The sequence below is a fragment of the Oncorhynchus clarkii genome, chromosome 1 (genome assembly GCF_045791955.1).
Source record: "Oncorhynchus clarkii lewisi isolate Uvic-CL-2024 chromosome 1, UVic_Ocla_1.0, whole genome shotgun sequence".
Classification (NCBI taxonomy): Eukaryota; Metazoa; Chordata; class Actinopteri; order Salmoniformes; family Salmonidae; genus Oncorhynchus; species Oncorhynchus clarkii.
The window spans coordinates 78,224,343-78,240,717 of NC_092147.1; the positions used below are offsets into that span (position 1 = coordinate 78,224,343).

Consider the following 16,375-nt stretch of genomic DNA (forward strand, 5'->3'; position numbering starts at 1 on the left):
GTCCAAAAGGCGCACACCAATGAGGACCAAGCAGGGCAGTTACCTTTAAACCGGGAAACCAATGGGAGTAGAGGAAAGCGCACGCTGACGTTATACGTCAGAGCGCAATAGACCGCTGCATTTTCCCCCCAGTATTTCAAACATATACCATTTTTTTTTTCAGTTTAAAAACCTTTCTTGGAAAATACAGTAGAAAATATGTCGAGGTGTACGTGACTCGTTTAAATATTGGTGCAATTATTATTTTGTCTTATTCTTAATTATTATTTTTTTTATATGTGAAAAGAAAAGGGCAGTCATCACAGCATGAATAAAGTAATAGGCAGTCACTGACAAATACCTGTCATGTCATACACAAATATAATTCATTGGGCAATACTTTGTCTCTGCTGGGGGGAGAGGGTACTGATGTATTTTGAAGTTTTACTGCTAAAAGAGAAAAAAGCAGTTTGAGAACTGGCAGTTCACACCCATGGGCGGAGTGTGTAAAGTGGGCTCTTAAACTAAAACCAGGAAGGCAAACAAGCAAACAAACACACTGATCTTGCAAAAGACAACATGCATAGCTTCATAGATTTAATGTAAACTACCACATAGACTATTATTGATCAGAGTTATTTTCTCCAAGAATGTCCATGAGAATCTCCTGGTTAGAGAACTCCTCTAGTGCCAAATTCATTTCCTCTAGAAGCTCTTCGCCCACAAGAAACTCCCTGACATCATGCACTGTTTTCCAAATCCGATGATCTGTGATTCGGTCCTGGGGAAAGTTGTAGGTCCTGATTTTCTCAGATCTACCTTTGGTACCAATCTAAAAAAAAGGATAGATTAAACATAGTCAATAAAGAAAATGTGCTATACAGACCAACACTTAGTGTAAAAGCTTTGTAACCAACAGACAGCCGGCAACTATTTGAGTTCCCACTACCCCAAGCCCATCTCAGCTTCCACTCAAGGCAGTAAATCTTCCAACAGACAACTTTCTCACCTATGTCAGTCATGTCGATTCTATCATTGCAAACCCTATTAACTTTTGCCCATTGCTGTCCATTGTCTTTCTACAACACTGTCTTTTTGAAAGTTCAAGTCTAGGCTTTGTAAATTACTTTGTAGTAAACATACAGTGCATTTGGAAAGTATTCATACCCCTTGACTTTTTCCACATTTTGTTACATTACAGCCTTATTCTAAAATGTATTAAATTATTTCCCCCCCTCAATCTACACACAATACCAGATAATGACAAAGCAAAAACAGTTTAGAAATGTTTGCTAATTAATACAAAATAAAAAACTATCACATTTACATAAGTATTCAGATCCTTTACTCAGTACGTTTATGAAGCACTTTCGGCAGCGATTATAGCCTTGAGTCTTAGGCATGACGCTACAAGCTTGGCAAAGCTGTATTTGTATTTGAGTTTTTCCCCATTCTTCTTTGCAGATCCTCTCAAGCTGTCAGGTTGGATGGGGATCGTCGCTGCACAGCTATTTTCAGGTCTCGCCAGAGATGTTCGATCGGGTTCAAGTCCGTGCTCTGGCTGGGCCACTCAAGGACATTCAGAGACTTGTCCCGAAGAAACTCCTGCATTGTCTTGGCAGTGTGCTTAGGGTTGCTGTCCTGTTGGAAGGTGAACCTTTGCCCCAGTCTGAGGTCCTGAGTGCTCTGGAGCAGGTTTTCATCAAGGATCTCTCTGTACTTCACGCTGTTCATCCATCCCTCGATCCTGACTAGTCTCCCCGTCCCTGCCACTGAAAAACATCCCCAGAGCCTGATGCTGACACCACGCTTCACCATAGGGACAGTGCCAGGTTTCCTCCAGATGTGACGCTTGGCATTCAGGCCAAAGAGTTAAATCTTGGTTTCAACAGCCCAGAGAATCTTGTTTTTCATTGTCTGAAAGTCTTTAGGTACCTTTTGGCAAACTCCAAGAGGGCTGTCATGTGCCTTTTACTGAGGAGTGGCTTCTGTCTGGCCACTCTACCATAAAGGCCTGATTGGAGGAGTGCTACAGAGATGGTTGTCTTTCTGGAAGTTTCTTATATCCCCACAGAAGAACTTTGACTGAGCTCCAGAGTTACCATTGGGTTCTTGGTCACCTCCCTGGCCAAGGCCCTTCTCCCCCGATTGCTCAGTTTGGCCAGGCAGCCAGCTCAAGGAAGAGTGTTGGTGATTCCAAACTTCTTCCATTCAAGAATGATAGAAGACACTGTGTTCTTGAGGACCTTAAATGCTGCAGAAATGTTTTGGATTTTCTTTCCCAGATCTGTGTCTCGACACAATCCTGTCACAGAGCTCTACGGACAATTCCTTCAACTTCATGGCTTGGTTTTTGCTCTGACATCCACTGTCAGCTGTGGGACCTTATAGACAGGTGTGTGCCTTTCCAAATCATGTCCAATCAATTGAATTTACCACAGGTGGACTCCAATCAAGTTGTAGAAACATCTCAAGGATGATCAATGGAAACAGGATGCACCTGAGCTCAATTTCAAGTCACATAGCAAAGGGTCTGAATACTTGTGTAAATAAGGTACTTCAGTTGTTGTTTTTTATACATTTGCAAAAAAAAAAAAAAAAAAACTTTTCACTTTGTCATTATGGGGTACTGTGTGTAGATTGATGAGGAAATGTTTTTATTTAATCCATTTTAGAATAAGGCTTTAACGTAACAAGATGTGGAAAATGTCAAGGGAGCTGAATACCTTCCAAATGCACTGTATGTAAAACTTTGAACTGGATTTTGATATCCATTCCTTATATAACAATTTTGACCAGGAACAATCTTGTATGTGTGCAGTTCAGATTCGTACCTGGACTTTCCGTGCAGTATATCGCTTACTGGTCTCTTCTTCCAGCCTCATACTATAGAGTTTGGCACGTAAAACCTTCATGGCCTTCTCCTTATTTTTCAGCTGGGATCTTTCCTGCTGGCATTCTGATACCACACCTATGACCCCAAAACAGAGATAAAACGCCATTGGTTTCAAATCAAATCAAAATTATATAAGAATAGGAGTTTCATACTCCACTGTCTGATCCTTGCGGAATTGTATTGGCTGAGATTACCTGTCGGTAGATGAACTATTCGCACTGCGCTGTCTGTGGTGTTGACATGCTGGCCCCCGGCTCCACTCGCCCTCTTGGTTTCAATCCTCAAGTCCTTCGCATTAATTGTGAAAGTGATCTGAAAAATAAATAATGAATTGAGCACTTAGCAAAATAAGTCTGTACTTAATCTTTGGTAACAGTGGTAATGTACAAGGGCCAAATGCCTCAGGGAAGGTCTCACCTCTGTAGGCTGGGGTAGCACTGCCACGGTCATGGTGCTGGTGTGCATTCGGCCCTGTTTCTCAGTCTTAGGGACTCTCTGCACGCGATGCACACCTGCCTCAAACTTCATCCTCTTGTAGCTCTTAGGACCACTGACACTGGCTGATGCATGACGTAACCCACCTGCAGACAGTTGACATTCACACACACAAAGTTACCATTCATAAAATGGAGTCAGTTGAAGTTTGGGTAAACACTAGCAACAGGAATGGTTTGACAACAACAAACCTGTTAATGAATGAATGTGACTGACCTATTTCACTTTTCATGTACTCCAGGATGTCAAACCCCCAGCCCTGGTGTGCTGCAAAGCTCTGGTACATGTCAAAGACCTCTGCAGTGAAGAGCATGGCCTCCTGACCTCCGACCCCTGCGGTGACCTCCAGGACCAGGTCACTCATGTCTGACTCGTCCTCAGGGATCAACAGGGACAGGATCTGAAGAAATGTAGAAGAATCAGACATGACAGTTTAGTAATTTTCTCAAACTATGTTTTCCATACTGATTGGAGTGATTCGATTTCCTTTCGCCATCCTAAACATGCTTTAATCAGTGTCATCTTATTCCGACTGTAGGGGGAACTTAAAATGCAGGTGTGTACCTTTTGTCTAACATCTTGAATCGCTTTCTGACAAGCCTCCCTCTCAAGGACTGCCAGGTCACGCATGTCTGGGTCGTCATCTTAGAAAGGAAAAATAATGTTTCTTTTTCACTGAATTTACTATCAGTGAAAGATCCATTTATACCGAACAGAAATATAAATGCAAAATGTAAAGTGTTGGTCCCATGTTTCAATACGCACAAAAAGCTTATTTCTCTCACATTTTTTGCACAAATTTGTTAACATCCTTGTTAGTTAGTTAACATTCTTTGCCAAGATAATCCATCTACCTGACAGGTGTGGCATATCAAGAAGCTGATTAAACAGCATGATCATTACACAGGTGCTGGGGACAACAAAAGGCCACTAAAATTTGCAGTTTTGTCACACAACACAATGCCACAGATGTCACAGGTTTTGAGGGAGCGTGCAATTGGTATACTGACAGGAGGAATGTCCAATAGAACTGTTGACAGAGAATTTAATTTTCACTTTTCTACCATAAGCCACCACCGTCATTTTAGAGAATTTGGCAGCCGGCTTCACCACGGCAGACCACGTATACCCGCGCCAGCCCAGGGCCTTCACATCAGGCTTCTTCACCTTCGGGATCGTCTGAGAACAGCCACACGGACAGCTGATGACACAAACTGTCAGAAAAAGTCTCAGGGAAGCTCATCTGAGTGCTCATCGTCCTCACTTGGGTCTCGACCTGACTGCAGTTCGGTGTCGTAACCGAATTCAGTGGGCAAATGCTCACCTTCGTTGGCCACTGACACACTGGAGAAGTGCTCTTCACGGATGACTTCGGTTTCAACTGTCCCGGGCAGATGGCAGACAGTGTGTATGGTGTCGTGTTGGCGAGCGGTTTGCTGATGTCAACATTGTGAAGACTGCCCCATAGTGGCTTTGGAATGGGCAGGCATACGCTACGGACAACGAAGACCACGTTTTATTGAGGGCAATTTGAATGTACAGAGATACCATGACAAGATCCTGAGGCCCATTGTCGAGCCATTCATCCGCCGCCATCACCTCATGTTTCAGCATGATATTGCACAGCCCCATGTCACAAGGATCTGTACACAATTCCTGGAAGCTGAAAATGTCCCAGTTCATCCATGGCCTGCATACTCAAGAGACATGTCACCCATCAAGCATGTTTGGGATGCTCTGAATCGACGTGTATGGCAGCATGTTCAAATTCCCGCCAATATCCAGCGACTTTGCACAGCCATTGAAGAGGAGTGGGATGACATTGCACAGGCCACAATCAACAGTCAGATCAACTCTATTCGAAGGTGTCGTCACGCTGCATGAGGCAAATGGTGGTCACACCAGATACTGACTGGTTTTCTGATCCATGCCCTGACCTTTAAAAAAAAAAAAAGGTATCTGTGACCAACATATGCATATCTGTATTCCCAGTCATGTGAAATCCATAGATTTGGGCCTAATAAATGTATTTCAATTGACTGTTTTCAAATATGAACTGTAAATCTTAGAAATTGTTGCATTTATATTTTTGTTCAGTGGTAGATACAAGATGCATACATTATACACAGTCACCTGATGTAGGAACAGGTACCGTTTGTTACAATGTCAAACTCACAAGCTGCTGATACCTATTGGCCATGAGATGCCCTTCTGCATCTGTTGATAGAACATCACACATTAGGTGTGGCCTCACCTTTCAGTAATGTTTCAGTTTCAGCAAATTCCTGCTGTTTTGTCTGAAGCTCTCTGGTGTACTGGATTAGTGGGGCTAGTACAGAAACTCTTGTTCTCTTCACTCTCAATTCCTCTTCACCGTCCTGCTGTCCCTCTGTCATGTTGACAACTGTCAGACTATCTCTGTACTCTGTCTCCATCTTCTTGATGTAATCCTGTAGTGATCTTCTGGCAAAGATCTCGTCCACTGACAGTAACTTTGTAATCATCAATGGCCGAGTTGCATGCATAGCTCTACTATTTGGGCAAAGCTTTTGGGCCGAATTTTGACATCTACCGCATAGAACCGCTCCGTAATCTCTTTGTCTTTGGGACATGACAGTAGACCCCCTCTGGTAAGAGGACATCCAGGACCGACCACACACGTTCCCTACGTGCATTTTGACAGCTTGAGTAAAAGCCATACTAAACAATGGTTCGCATAAAAGGCTCAATACAACAGTGGAACAATATTACTCTTTATAATTTGTTGATTTGTTTTGCATATTAGTTAGCTAGTTAGCTAGCTGATTTGTTTTGCACTACACAACGACAGCTAATTGAAGTGATATGACGTTCTGAAGGGTTTTGGAAAGTGTGTGCAGTTGTATTGACCATAACGACTATTTTCCATAAATCATTTTTTTCTGGATTTTCATTTATCGTAGCTAGCTAACCATCACCAAAGCCAGATAAGTTATTTGAGAAGTGCAGCTCAAGGGCGCTGACATGTTGGTTTTTGCACATAGGTAGTTGCGCACTATTTCGATTCTCATATACCGTAAGTATGGAAATAAACACGTAAATTACCGTAAGTAAACAAATACATGTAGCCAAAATATTAAGATTTATTTGTAGTAGTAGCTACAGTATATAATAAACCGGATAGTTTGGCTCCTGGTGCTGATTTGTAATTTTTTATTTTTTTATTTACTGCTATAATTACCTTGGTAACCCGTTTATAATAGCAATAAGGCACATTGAGGGTTTGTGGTATATGGCCAATATACAACGGCTAAGGATTGTATCCAGGCACTCCGCGTTGAGTCTGCTTTGAGTCGTACATAAGAACAGCCCTTAGCCTTGGTATACTGGCCCTATTCCACAACCTCTCGTGCCTTATTCCCTAAGTATCGCATTGTGTAAAAATAACAATGTTGTATAAAACTTCACCAAAGCATTCAAATGTCAAAACATGAATGTGTCACTGCACGGGACTGTCTTAATGACCACTTTGACTGTTGTGTTTACTGTTTATGGAAACAACCCAGGGAACAACCATCCCATGTTCCACCAGCAGATGGGAGGCAACATCCATCCAACTTTACAGTTCACTGAATAGTCAATTTACAGATTGTGTAATGTGTAACTAACTACCAATGTGATATATATGTAACTACCCACTATATATGCAACTAAAAACTGGTTGAATCAACGTTGTTTCCACGTAATTTCAACCCCCCAAATATATGTGATGAGGTTGAATCAACATGGAAAACTGATTATATATATATTATATATTTTCACCCAACTTTTAAGCAAAATCAAAACTAGATGTTGGAAAGTGGGTGCCCAGTGGGTAGAAACTAGACGTCTGTGCCCAGTGGGTAGAAATGGGGTAATGGTTTCATTACAGTACTGTATGTGTATGATGTTGGTAGGTTATTGCTTGCAGCTGTGCACCATCATACGATTGGCAGCTCATAAAGCAAATCAAGTTCAAGAAGAGTATTGCCAAATTTGGTTTTCCTTGGAATTTGCCTTGGGCAGGATAAAACATTATATTTAACAAGATTTGGCTGTTGCTCAGCGCTTTTGGTTCCTTGGAAAATTAGGATTTCCCAGCTGTGATTCATATTTTCTTTGCCCATGAGATATATAGGATGGAATGCAAGGAACACACACAGTTTCCAGTAGTAATCAGGTTGAGATTTTTACTACTTGATGTTGGTAGTAAATAAGTAGTCACAACACTACAACCAGACTACAACAGCTTTTCGCGACTGCAGAAGAAGACAAAACAGGAAGTGCAGGTGCAACCAGACTTCTTCACAACAGTATCTCGGACCTGCCTGGTGTGTTCCTTGTTCTTCATGATGCTCTCTGCGCTTTTAACGGACCTCTGAGACTATCACAGTGCAGGTGCATTTATACAGAGACTTGATTACACACAGGTGGATTGTATTTATCATCATTAGTCATTTAGGTCAACATTGGATCATTCAGAGATCCTCACTGAACTTCTGGAGAGAGTTTGCTGCACTGAAAGTAAAGGGGCTGAATAATTTTGCACGCCCAATTTTTCAGTTTTTGATTTGTTAAAAAAAGTTTGAAATATCCAATAAATGTCGTTCCACTTCATGATTGTGTCCCACTTGTTGTTGATTCTTCACAAAAAAATACAGTTTTATATATTTATGTTTGAAGCCTGAAATGTGGCAAAAGGTCGCAAAGTTCAAGGGGGCCGAATACTTTCGCAAGGCACTGTATGTAGGCCTAAATAGCATCATTGATGATTGATAAAGTACAGTCACATTTCATTTGCTCTGTTAAACCTACACTTTGGAATGACTTCGATAGCAGCAGTGAATCTATATTTAGTTTTTAAGTGGAGATTTCTCAACAATCATTCTCATGATAGCACATTGATAATAGTCAGTGACAAGTATCATATCTAAGCTGGGCTTGTTTAAAATGCTGGATAGGAGACCAAAATAATAGCTTTAGATCAATTCTCCAGTAAGAAATTCTCTAAAATTACTTTGGAGGTGGCTTATGGTAGAGAAATTAACATTAAATTATCTGGCAACAGCTCTGGTGGACATTCCTGCAGTCAGCATGACAAGTGCACGTTCCCTCAAAAGCTTGAGATATCTGTGGCATTGTGTTGTGAGGACAAAACTGCACATTTTAGAGTGGCCTTTAATTGTCCCCAGCACAAGGTGCACCTGTATAATGATCATGCTGTTTAATCAGCTTCTTGATATGCCACACCTGTCAGGTGGATGGATTATTTTTGCAAAGGATAAATGCCCCCTAGCAGGCATGTAAACAAATGTATGCACAAAATGCGAGAGAAATAAGCTTTTTGTACTTATGGAACATTTCTGGGATCTTTTAGTTTAGCTCATGAAACATGGGACCAACACTTTACATGTTGCGTTTTATTTTTGTTCAGTATATTTTATACAAGGTTTGTCTATGTTGGCTACCATGATGACATAATCCTGTAGTTGAAACATCACTCTCAAAACAATCATTTTGATGACTTTTCCAAATCCAATGTATATTCCACGTAGATTCCATGTCACAATACGTTGACATTGCATTGAAAGAATGTTGATTTAACCAGTTTGTGCCCAGTGGGGTCGATTCCCTGTGAGGGATACAAGCCCAAAGTGCCAATTATAGGGTTTAGCCTTGGTGCCGCTGCCAATATAGTGAAATCACTATCTCTTGATCTAAAGTAACTACAAAAATCCCCCCAAAGACACAATGACCACCCCTGTAGATGTGGAAATTAACTTGGTTTACATTGTGCTGGATCAATGGGTCGCTTCAAAGAGTAGACAGTGTTATCACAAGAAAGATCAGACAATCAGACACACTGGTTTAAATCATCTTTCACAATCTACCCCCCAGTTTGCTGAAATTCTCAATACAAGACTCGGGTGATCCTATGGATGAATAACTTCTGGCTGCAGGACTTCCATCAGACTTTTTGGGCAGGCTGCCCCATATGATTCCTAAAAAAAGGTTAATCTCCTGCAAAGTTATGCTTTGTGCTAATTATTTAAGGGAATTAGAAGGATTTTCTTAATATGGGTCAGGCCAGCGACTGTGCTGTGTCACCATAGATTACAGGACCTGGGGGGCTGTCAGGGGTGTATGGCGCCTACACAACCAGAGTAAAAAACATCTGGCACCGCACACTATTTCAGCAATCCAACTTAAATCCACATGGGAGTTGGATGCAATTACACTTGTAATATTCTAAGGAAGTAATGAATAAAGTTTGGGCGATCACATCAATGTTCACACCCATGTTGGGGGATTTTCAGTCAGAGGTGAGGGAGGTAGACAAAGGAAGCAGACAGCTGCAAAACAAGACAAGTACTGTTTTAAATGTGTATTTCAAACAAAGAGTGACTTGTTGAATGAGGTCAGGATTGTGGTATACATATTAGGAACTTCCCCACCCCTCCTCGTCAGACTTCACCCCTCCGCTAGTCATGTCTCACCATGCACTAGTCAAACGTCACTACTCCCCTTCAACGCTTACCCCTGATTTGCTCAGGTGTCACCCCTCCGCCTCACCTCTCTCACCCATGCATCAGTCACATCTCGCCTAATAGGGTGAGGGTTGAGGAGGAAGGGTGATGCTTGACTAATGCAGGGTTGAGACATGACTAGGGGAGGTATCAGTTCTGAGGAGGAAGGGTTACGATCTGACTTCTGAGGAAGCTCTGATGATGGAGGAAGGTCTTACTGACATGGAGGGAGTTCCTAATATGTAATCCGTTCTTGGGTGACTCCTCATCCAATTCTCTCTCGTTAGAATTTTATGTGAATGGAAAAAAAATATTTTCTATTTTGGTCAGAAGTTATCAAAGAAATGGGATTTACTTGCAATCCACAATAAATATAAAATCAAATAAGAGGAATTCGCAAGTGCTTGTACATTCTTGTCAGCATGTTTAGTATGGGGTAAGGTAGTTAAACAATTCCACAAAGGCCTACTCAAACAAAACAATTAATGTTGCCTTGATGTAGGAGAAGAGGGATTTTCACATCGCCTCAGTAGCAAGTAAAAACTGTCAGTCATATCAAACAACACTCGTTCTCTCCTCTGGGGTTCCTGGATGAGATTGCATGACCTTTCCCTGCCAGAGTTCCCCCCGTGCTTGGTTGAACATTACAGTGCATTTGGGAAAGTATTCAGACCCCTTCACTTTTTCCACATTTTGTTACGTTACAGCCTTATTCTAAAATGTATTAAATACATCAATCTACACACAATACCCCATAATGACAAAGCGAAACAGTTTATTTTTTATTTTTTTGCCAATGTATTAAAAATAAAAAACAGTAAGTATAACATAAGTATTCAGACCCTTTGCAATGGGACTCGAAATTGAGCTCAGGTGCATCCTGTTTCCATTGATCATTCTTGAGATGTTTCTACAACTTGATTGGAGTCTACCTGTGTTCAATTCAATTGATTGGATATGATTTGGAAAGGCACACACCTGTCTATATAAGGTCTCACAGTTGGCTGCACGGTCAAACTGAGCAATCGGGGAGAAGGTCCTTGGTCAGGGAGCTGACAAACAAGCTGATGGTCACTCTGACAGAGCTCTAGAGTTCCTCTGTGGAGATGGGAGAACCTTCCAGAAGGACAACCATCTCTGCAGCACTCCACCAATCAGACCTTTATGGTAGAGTGCTCAGATGGAAGCCTTCAATAAAAGGCACAGCCCGCTTGGAGTTTGCCAAAGACAGCTAACGGACTCTCAGCCCTTAAGAAACAAGATTCTCTGGTCTGATGAAACCAAGCTTTAACTATTTGGTCTGTCAAGCGTCACATCTGGAAGAAACCTGGCACCATCCCTACAATGAAGCGTGGGGGTGGCAGCATCATGCTGTTGGGATGTTTTTCAGAGGCGGGGACTGGGAAACTATTCAGGATCGAGGGAAAGATGAACGGAGAAAAGTACAGAGAGATCATTGATGAAAACCTGCTCCTGAGCACTCAGGGCCTCAGATTGGGGAAAAGGTTCACCTTCCAACAGGACAACAACCCCAAGCACACAGCCAAGACAACGCAGGAGTGGATTTGAGACAAGTCTTCTGTAACGGATCTCCTCCTCTTCGTCTGAGGAGGAGTAAGGATCGGACCAAAGCGCAGCGTGGTAAGTGTTCATGATGAATTTAATTAAAGAAAACACTGAATCAAACCGATAACGTGAATTTACAAAAATGAAACAGTACCTTGTGGCCCAAACACTCACACGGAAACAAACACCCACAACTCAAAAGTGAAATCCAGGCTACCTAAGTATGATTCTCAATCAGAGACAACTAACGACACCTGCCTCTGATTGAGAACCATACTAGGCTGAACTCAAAACCCCAACATAGAAAAACAAACATAGACTGCCCACCCCAACTCACACCCTGACCATACTAAATAAAGACAAAACAAAGGAAATAAAGGTCAGAACATGACAGATGCTCCCCATCCAACCTGATAGAACTTGAGAGTATCTGCATAGAAGAATGGGGGAAACTCCCAAAATGCCAAACTTGTAGCATCATACCCAAGAGGCTGTAATCGCTGGCAAATGTGCTTCAACAAAGTACTGAGTAAAGGGTTCAAATACTTATGTAAATGAGATATTTCAGTATTATTATAAATATATATATATATATATATATATATATATATATATATATATTTTTTTTTAAGGGGTAGATTAGTTTCAATATGGCAGAAAGATTGTAGCTTCCATCAATGTAATTGTTTCCAATCCTCCAGATATATATATATATATATATACACAAATTACCATTCAAAAGTTTGGGGTCACTTCAAAGAACACAGACACCGGACAGAGGAACTTTGCCTAGCAGGCCAGCATCCCAGGGTTGCCTTTTGACTGTTGACGTTGAGACTGGTGTTTTGCAGGTACTATTTAATGAAGCTGCCAGTTGAGGACATGTGAGGCATATGTTTCTCAAACTAGACACTCTAATGTACTTGTCCTCTTGCTCAGTTGTGCACTGGGGCCTCCCACTCCTCTTTCTATTCTGGTTAGGGCCAGTTTGCGCTGTTCTGTGAAGGGAGTAGTACACAGTGTTGTACGAGATCTTCAGTTTCTTGGTAATTTCTCGCATGGAATAGCCTTAATTTCTCAGAACAGGAGTAGACTGACAAGTTTCAGAAGAAAGGTCTTTGTTTCTGGCCATTTTGAGCCTGTAATCAAACCCACAAATGCTGATGCTCCAGATACTCATCTAGTCTAAAGAAGGCCAGTTTTATTTTCAGCTGTGCTAACATAATTGCGAAGGGGTTTTCTAATGATCAATTAGCCTTGGATTAGCTAACACAACTTGCCACTGGAATACAGGAGTGATGGTTGCTGATAATGGGCCTCTGTACGCCTATGTAGATATTCCATTAAAAATCAACTGTTTCCAGCTACAATAGTCATTTACAACATTAACAATGTCTACACTGCATTTCCGATCAATTTGATGTTATTCTAATGGACCAAAAATGTGCTTTTCTTTCAAAAACAAGGACATTTCTAAGTGACCCCAAACTTTTGAAAGGTAGTGTATATATTTTAATACATTTGTTTTTGCTTTGTTATTATGGGGTAATGTGTGTAGATTGATGGAAAACAAACTATTTAGGCTGTAACATCAAGGGGTCTAAATACTTTCTGAATGCACTGTATATGATTAGAGGAAGTCACACCTGCTACCCTAGATATCACTACTGTCAGGGCTGGCTGAGTGACTGCTATTAAAAACAGGACAACATGTGACGCTGTTGCAGTCTGAGGTGGGATTCTTGGTGAACTAGCACAGTTGTATAGGAGAAGGAAATAAATAGGGCCAACCAAAAAAGCCTCAAGTGGATATTTATGGCAGGCATTTGTGAGTCAGAGCACATTTCAATGTATACACGCCACAGTGTCTCCCCCAGTGTTAGTGTGTTATGTGGCTTCCTGTTTGGGAGGTGCTGAGTCATGGTAGTAATGGAGAGTGAAATTAAAATTGAGGCAAATTGAAACATTGAGTCACAATCCATTATGCTACATCAAATAGATAACATGGTTGTGACTCCTACAGTTGACTCATTCACTTTATCTTTGCAGGGAATTAATATTTTAATTTGTTACAACTTGCTACATTGTATCCACAGGGGTATTTCCATCCAATGTTTAGTGTGCTCTGGCTTTGTTTTCCCCATATTAGGATGTTTCTCATTAGAATGAATAGTGTTCATAGTGCTCATGAATAAATGCCACATCAGTGTAATATAGGGGCTATAATAAAACTTCCAATATAAACTTTCCATTATAAACTTTCCATTATAAGCTAATCAAAGTCCACTACATGTTATGACCCAAATTCTTATAGTAAAATATTTAAATCCTGGATTTGTAAGAATTCAAAGTAAGAGGTGCTCTGCTTCAAGGAATTTGGAGCAGCCGTGTCCCCTAATGCTAATTTGCATGTGTCACCACCATCTCCACTGCTTTCGGAATGAATGCAGCCCAGTTTACAAGTTTTGTCGTCAAATTAGTAGGCAACTGTAACGAATCTGTTGGGAAGATAGGAGAACACCCCACCAACTTTATGTGGCAGAAATGGAGCGCATTTTAATGTGACAGCATCACACCACTTCTCATCATGTAAGTACATCGTTTTACTCCTATAGCCAACTATGGAAATACCATTATTTACATGCGACAACAGTCTGCACATGGCAAAAGCTTTTATTGGGGAGACGATATGAGTCGAATCGTCATGATGTAGCCAAGCGTTCGTCAGCGAAATTTCTAATGATGTTGATGCACAGGTTTTGGGATTAAATTGTTTTAACAAACGCGTTTACCAAACACCGTGCATGCATACTACACAGAGTAGATCACAAATACCAACTCGTTTATAGCTGAAGGTCGAATGGTCACAACATCGCACTGCGCTACCTCGAAATGACAGGTGAAATATGTCATGCCATGCGTGTGCATGATGCGAGGTGTTCGATTAGCCTATGTTACATGCGAGCAGGTCCAACATGTTCTTTGATATGTGTGTAACTGCTATATGACCTTGCAACATTAGTAAGCCTATATTTTATGATTTCACATTTTGTGTGTGTGTGAGAGAGAGAGAGAAAGAAAGAGAGAGAGAAAGAGACGCATAATGTTTGGTCAGCTGTAGGATGGAGGGGGGGGGGGGGGGGGGGGAAGCATGAGAGACTTCTCAAAATATCCCCTATAGAATAGACATATCATAACATAGCAGCACAACTGTAAACGCACTCTCTCTTTTACAATGTGCTTCTGTGCTCAGATAAGCAATTGCTTATAGTCATCTGGAGTGAGATTGCATTCTCAGCTGTGTGGTGGCAGCAGTTCTGAGGAAAAGGGTCCTGCCACTTTCAGGACAGTATGGGTCTAAACTATCTTTTAATTAAGCTGCTCATTTAGAAATGTTCACCTGCAACATCCTTAATAACATAAAGGATTGCATCAACTATTGCAACAACACATCATCAGTAGGGTAAAACTAACCTGTCTCACGAAGGTCTAATGCCTTTAATGTTACTTGCTCTGTGCCAATGGGAAGGTCATTTTTCAGACATGTCCTTAATAACTTTGTTGTTACATAATCATAACTCACAAATCATAATTCCAAATCATAGCATTACCATTTTATATTACATAATACAGTGTCATAACACACATTACATTTAACCATTTAACCATATAGTTTTGCAACCTCAGGTGGCTTTTACTCAATTAAATCATTGTGGCCAAGGGGTTATTACAGGGTCTATAATTTCTGAGCCGCATTTCCTTTAATAACTCTAACTACATGTACATATTACCTCGATCATTAAGAGTATCTATACCGCTCTCCAACTCTCCTGCTGTCTCTAGAAAGTTGAAAACAGCAGGTCTGGGACAGTTAGCACGTCCGGTGGAATCCTGACCTGTTCACCGGACATGCTACCTGTCCCAGACCTGCTGTTTTCAATTCTCTAGAGACAAAAGGAGCGGTAGATATACTCTTAATGATCGGCTATGAAAAGCCAACTGACATTTACTCCTGAGGTGCTGACCTGTTGCACCTTCGACAACCACTGTGATTATTATTATTCGACCATGCTGGTCATTTATGAACATTTGAGCATCTTGGCCATGTTCTGTTATAATCTCCACCCGGCACAGCCAGAAGAGGACTGGCCACCCAACATAGCCCGGTTCCTCTCTAGGTTTCTTCCAAGGTTTTGGCCTTTCTAGGGAGTTTTTCCTAGCCACCGTGCTTCTACACCTGCATTGCTTTCTGTTTGGGGTTTTAGGCTGGGTTTCTGTACAGCACTTTGAGATATCAGCTGATGTAAGAAGGGCTATATAAATACATTTTATTTGATTTGACTAACCGGTGCCCCCGCACATTGACTCTGTTCCGGTACCCCCCTGTATATAGCCTCGCTATTGTTATTTTCCTGCTGCTTTTTAATTATTTGTTACTTTTATTTCTTACTTGTCACGCCCTGACCTTAGTATTCTTTGTTTTCTTTATTGTTTTGGTTAGGTCAGGGTGTGACATGGGTGATGTATGTGTTTTTTGTACTGTCTAGGGGTTGTTGTAGGTTTATGGGCTCGTTTACTATCTAGGTGTTTATGTATGTCTATGGTTGCCTAGATTGGTTCTCAATTAGAGGCAGCTGTTTATCGTTTTCTCTAATTGGGAACCATATTTAGGCAGCCATCTTCTTTGGGTATTTCGTGGGTTATTGTCTATGTCTGCACTAGTATTATAGCGTCATGTTTGGTTTGTTGTTTTGTATAGTTTGTTAAGTGTTCTCCGTCTTCATTAAAAGTATGTATTCATCTTACGCTGCGCCTTGGTCTTCTCACTACGACGAACGTGACATAACTTTTTTAAGGTATTTTCTTAACTGCATTGTTGGTTAAGGGCTTGTAA

General features: G+C 41.2%; 2 protein-coding genes across 3 annotated transcripts in view; one reads left to right on the forward strand and one right to left on the reverse strand.

Moving 5' to 3' along the window:
* Window positions 1-150: 150 nt before the first annotated feature.
* Window positions 151-6,414, reverse strand: LOC139417821 (mitochondrial translational release factor 1-like). The gene is made up of 7 exons (XM_071166861.1): window positions 5,625-6,414; window positions 3,935-4,014; window positions 3,587-3,770; window positions 3,293-3,456; window positions 3,070-3,187; window positions 2,814-2,950; window positions 151-811 (listed from the first exon to the last, which is right to left on the reverse strand). Exons 1-7 carry the CDS (start codon window positions 6,067-6,069, stop codon window positions 602-604), a joined length of 1,338 nt encoding a protein of 445 aa, XP_071022962.1. The 5' UTR covers window positions 6,070-6,414; the 3' UTR covers window positions 151-601.
* A 6,790-nt stretch (window positions 6,415-13,204) lies between these two features.
* The window catches only part of LOC139412865 (solute carrier family 29 member 1a), a 72,991-nt gene continuing 69,820 nt past the window's right edge, over window positions 13,205-16,375 (forward strand). The window contains exon 1 of one of the 2 annotated variants that reach the window (XM_071159676.1): window positions 13,205-14,070. The gene's annotated coding sequence lies outside the window, so the exon portion shown is untranslated. The remainder of the gene's footprint in view (window positions 14,071-16,375) is intronic. The other variant, XM_071159659.1, reaches the window with a different exon arrangement.